We start from the raw sequence: 5000 nt of genomic DNA, 5'->3' as shown, positions 1-5000 counted from the left end.
ATCGGGGACATGACAAACGATCCGATTCGGACGACTATGCAGTTTTGCGTGGCTCCACAGGTTGTAAATCGTGGTGAATCTGCGATTGCAACCTTCCACCTCGCACACGTGATCCTTACGTTTCAGATGTGTCTCCTTGTGCCGCTTCAGCTTGAACTCGGAGTAAAAGGCCCAGGTGCAACCCTCGTGGTCGCACTGCAAAAAAAAGACGCAAATAACGAGACAGATCAAAGACAGAGAAGGAAGAAAAGCAAGAGCAAGAAGCAGCACAATTATGTCCGCTGCTTGTTTTTAATAATCACACAAGATTGTTGGATTGGACGATAGATTAGGAGCGAGGAAACGACGATCTTTCAACGTACCTTGAACGGCCTGACCCCGTAGTGGGCCAGCAAATGGCCCTTCAGGGTATAAAGCCTGCCAAATTGTCTGTTGCAATCGTCTTGTGGACAGAACCACACTTTGTCGTGCTCGGTGAGACATACAGGTTGCAGACTGTCATCAGTGATGCCCAGCTCCTCCAGGGCTTTGGATATCACGATCTCGTACTGACTAATACCTGGATTACTACCGTCGTGACCATTACACTCAACGTTCGACATACCGTTCCAGACCATGACGGAGGTGTCAATCTTGGGCAGCATCGGAAAATTGCCGGTGGCTTCGATCAACTCCGACGTCTTGCCCTGATAGACCTGCCGCTCCGTGCCGGTACTGATGACGATTTGCGTCATGTTGGAGGTCTTGTCGGTCGATATGGCGACCATGGCCATCATGTCGTTCTGCTGAACACCGGCTCCCTCGTCACGGACGAAAGTTTTGCCGTTATTGAACAGGCCATGCCTGTCCAGTCGTTTCTCCAATCGTTCCGACTGGATCTTCCGCCGCTTTTTGATGATACGTGGCTCGAGTTTCACTCGAGCTTTCAGTTTTAGTTGCTCCATTATCGCACCTGATATTCCTGCACTAGAGATACCTTGCCTCTGCATTTGTACCATAGCATTCGACGAGTTTGCCGCTACAATCGGCACTACAACTCCCGTAACGAGGTTCGCGCTGTTTACTGAAGGCTGCGCTACAGCAGCCAGCTGCTCACCGCGATCTTTCATTGCCTTCACTTTATTCTCGCTCTTTGTCTTTCCTGCTCTATCTTTCGTATCTGTGACGCGCGACTCGTTAACAGCAGCTTGAACGGATTTCCCATTGATTGTCTCGTCACCGCTTCGCAACCCTGTCTGCAAGACAACGTTCTTCTGCTCCGCGTTCAATGCTGACTGACTGCTAATGGACGGCAAGATCTCGCCAGCTACCATCATGTCGTCAGACGACAACGTCAATGGGTCCAGATGGTACAGCTGGAATTCCGACAATATATACTCGTCTACTTTCTCGTTCGGCAACTCGTCCTGCAGCATCGGATCGGGCAGGTTGAGGTCAGTCTTCTTGGCCAGATCAATGTCGATCGACAACCCGTAAGGATCCTTGCCCAAAAAAACGTGTGGCGACAATGCTTCTTCCGCGCTCAAGTACCGATCCACATCTTCCGCAACCTTGGCATCCAAGTCCATGCTCGCCGGTTCTGCGCGCGTCTTGAACCATTTCTCAAAATCAACCGAGAACTTATCCACTACAGAACTAGTCTCGACGACGCAGCTGCTCCTACTGTTCGCTTCAGTCGTCTCTCTCGCATTTTGACAATCATCAGCTACTATCGAGATCTCACCTGTTCTGACGTTTTGTTCATCTCTCTCGCCGACCACCACCGCTACTATCGGTTCGACTTTCTCTTCCTCCGCCGCCACCGTCGTCGCCGCGGCGACCACCATCACCTCTTCCTCCTCCTCCTCCTCCGCTTCCTCCTCCTCTTCCTCCTCTCCGTCCTTTGTCGTATTATTGTTCGCAGAGACAAAATCTTCGCAAGACGGTGACAGACATTTCTCGAGTTCGTTCTCGAGATTCTGGAGTCCACAATAATCGACGCGTTCTCGAGTGTTGTGTCGTTTCGACATACAAGTGGCAGCGGCGACAGCAACAGCAGAGGCAGAGAGTGCTGCGGAAACGACTCTTCGCCTTCCTTCTTCTCCTCCTCGTCCTCTACAAGACATTGGTCCGCGCCGTAGCGGTCAGCACTGCGGAAGCCCACGCGAAACAACAACAACATTCGACACATATTATCTCCTCATAGCGAGCTCCGTTTTGAGCCCGAGACCACTGCGGCAGCTTGCACATACGATCGACGAGTATGTCGGGAGTGTAGCGCGCTCCATTTTTACCCGCTTCTTTCGTGTTATCACAAACGTCGCGACGCACTGGCACCGATCCCGCGCGAGAATTGCACGTTGCAATTCTTTGTCCTTTTGTCTTGCCTGCGCTCACCTCACACCGAGCAATCACCGTGAATGCCGAGGATTGCGCGGTGTGAGGCTGCTGGGGTAACGGGAAGACAACATAACCTTACCAAGTACACTGTACATCACAGCACGAACGAGTAGGACAGGCTTTCAAGGAGTCGACCGCTCTGTGTAATCGATACAACGATTTGGTAGCCCGAAACTTGTCCGCCGGTACCACGACGATGATAAGTAAAGAAGATACTCTCTCTCGCCGTTTTTCTCGCATTCGCAAAGTCGAACGTGCGTTGTCAAATGGCTCTCTTCGCGCTTTGGATAATAGAGTCGTGTAGATAAAAATGTCAAGCGCACGATTTGAGCTGCGTTCCGAAATTCACTGCCAGTACTGAAAATCTATAGTTCATGTGACGTATATTATAGAATTTCAGCACTGACAGTGAATTTCGGAACGCAGCCAATAAGAGACTAGGTGGCAATTCTCAACGTCATACGAATGAGGTGCGCATACGAAAATCCTATAATTCACGTTAAGCCAGCGGCTCACGATACTTGTTTTCATGTTTGCTGGATTGCTTGCTGGATGGAAATCTCTGCACTGATTGCATTTCTGAAAATGAACCCTTCAGAATAAAGTATTTCCATCTAGCAAGCAATCCAGGGCATCAATCATGAATCTTTTCAAGCTGTGTTCAAATTCCCCACCCGGGTATATTCTATTACTAGAAGTGCTATAGTATATGTAACATATACTATAGTGTTTCTATTAATAGTGTGTACCCGAATAAGGAATTTAAACGCACGTGAGTTTAATTTTACTATCGATCATATAACTTTTTTCCCTAGCATTAAATTGTGAAAAGTGAGCAATTTTTAAATATTTGTAATAATTATTGTAAACTTGTTTTATTTAATGCACATCTGTATTTATAATGCATAATATACTGTTAAATATTAATATAATGTATTGTAATCTTTTCTTTGTATATTTTATGTAAAATTCTTTATTATATAATTTCAATTTTAAAAAAGTATGCAACCATACAAAGTAAAATTCACTGAAGCAGTTGTCCACATTGTTTTGAATTGTGGAATACGCATGCGTAATATTACAATTTACATATTTGCGCATGATGATACTACTATAGTACATATACATATTATAGTATTTTTCACGTTTTAGCTATCAACCATGTAGGCTAAAACGTGAAAAGTAAGTGTGCGTATTTGTAGTATTTATATGGTAAAATAAAAATAATCTAGTGATTTCTTTGTTGGATGTTAGGCCATGGATGCTTCAGAAATAGAGTTGGGTCGAGTTAAGCTCGTATCAGACTACCGACTGCACCGGCCGACCCGACTGCCGACTACGACAGCCGCCTCTCAATGGACCAATCACAGTAAGGCGCTGACTCGGCACCTCACTATGATTGGTCCATTGAGAGTCGGCAGTCGTAGTCGGCAGTCGGGTCGGCCGGTGCAGTCGATAGTCTGATACGGGCTTTAGAGGTGCCCGATTCTGAATCGATTCGATTCTTTCCCCAAAAATAGGCTTATTCGTGTTGTTTGCATTCTTCGCACTTTTCGTATTTAAAATCAGACAAAAGTATATTGGAATGTTTGGAAGAAGCAAAAGCAAGATAACTAACTCGATTGTTTCTTCCAAGCGTCTGATTAGGCGTCCATCTCTTTTTAAAAGCGAAAAATATGAAACATGCAAGTAGCAGGAACAACCCTTTTTCCCTAAATTTGTTAGGGAAAGAATCGAATTGATTAAGAATCGGGCATCTCTAGGGCTGCGTTCAGATTCCTTACCCGAATGCACTCTAATACAAGAAGTGCTATAGTATATGTGACATATACTACAGTGTTTCTAATAACAGAGTGCACCTGGGTAGGGAATCTGAACGCACCCTAGGTCGAGTTGAGTTAGTTTTACTATAGTATATGTATCAATTCAACCTAGCGCATTTGCATAGAGCATAATTACATTAAAATGAGAAAATAATAGATTATAAATATTGTCATGTTTGCTTATAATATTTCTCCATGTTATATATTATTGTGGTCCGCCGGACCCCATTGTACATATAGCTTGATTAAAAAGGCATGGTATCTGTTACGGGTTAAAGAATAACGAAATATCCTCAGAAAAGTTACCCTCAGAAAGAAAAGTTATTATCATGAGGACGGCATTATATTATCATTTGTTTGTAATGTAATTAATGTCAAGTTAGGAAAATACGTGCGTTTGGTACAATGGAAAAGAAAAAAAAATCTGGCCCATGAGGGGATCGAACCCGCGACCTTCGCGTTATTAGCACGACGCTCTAACCAACTGAGCTAATGGGCCACTCGTTGCACACACCTCAACATTTTGGAATCTCCCGATGCCCCTTGTAAATATAATAGGCAGATACAAGCGAAATGTTACAAAAGAAAAAAATACAACATTACATGTATACAAGTGATGACAAATTACGTTAAGTCAGCTTGAGAAATTACGAAGAAATTGCAAAGAAATTACGTTGAAGATATCGTATTCTCTCTTGTATAAGTTTCCTCTCTCGTCATCAGTTACGATAATTACTCTTACCGAAAATATTAGAGAATATATATATATATATATATATATATATATATATATATATA

General features: G+C 44.1%; 1 protein-coding gene and 1 non-coding gene across 2 annotated transcripts in view; both read right to left on the bottom strand.

The window, feature by feature from the left end:
* The window catches only part of LOC116841430, a 5554-nt gene extending 2826 nt beyond the window's left edge, over positions 1-2728 (bottom strand). Inside the window, exons 1-2 of the mRNA XM_032809327.1 lie at positions 363-2728; positions 1-195 (exon numbers count right to left, since the gene is read on the bottom strand). The exon at positions 1-195 is cut by the window's left edge and continues 1248 nt beyond it. Coding sequence (XP_032665218.1) covers positions 1-195; positions 363-2105 — 1938 coding nt within the window. The 5' untranslated portion in view covers positions 2106-2728. The remainder of the gene's footprint in view (positions 196-362) is intronic.
* A 1899-nt stretch (positions 2729-4627) lies between these two features.
* On the bottom strand, positions 4628-4701 carry Trnai-aau. The gene has a single exon. It is a non-coding gene; the product is annotated as a tRNA-Ile (tRNA).
* Between the last annotated feature and the right edge of the window lie 299 nt (positions 4702-5000).

Source organism: Odontomachus brunneus, unplaced genomic scaffold, assembly GCF_010583005.1.
Source record: "Odontomachus brunneus isolate Ranch 3 - 2012 unplaced genomic scaffold, Obru_v1 Obru_scaffold_015, whole genome shotgun sequence".
In the NCBI taxonomy this organism is placed as follows: Eukaryota; Metazoa; Arthropoda; class Insecta; order Hymenoptera; family Formicidae; genus Odontomachus; species Odontomachus brunneus.
The sequence above is the reverse complement of the archived record's forward strand: the minus strand, read 5'-3'. Positions and strand labels throughout refer to the sequence as shown.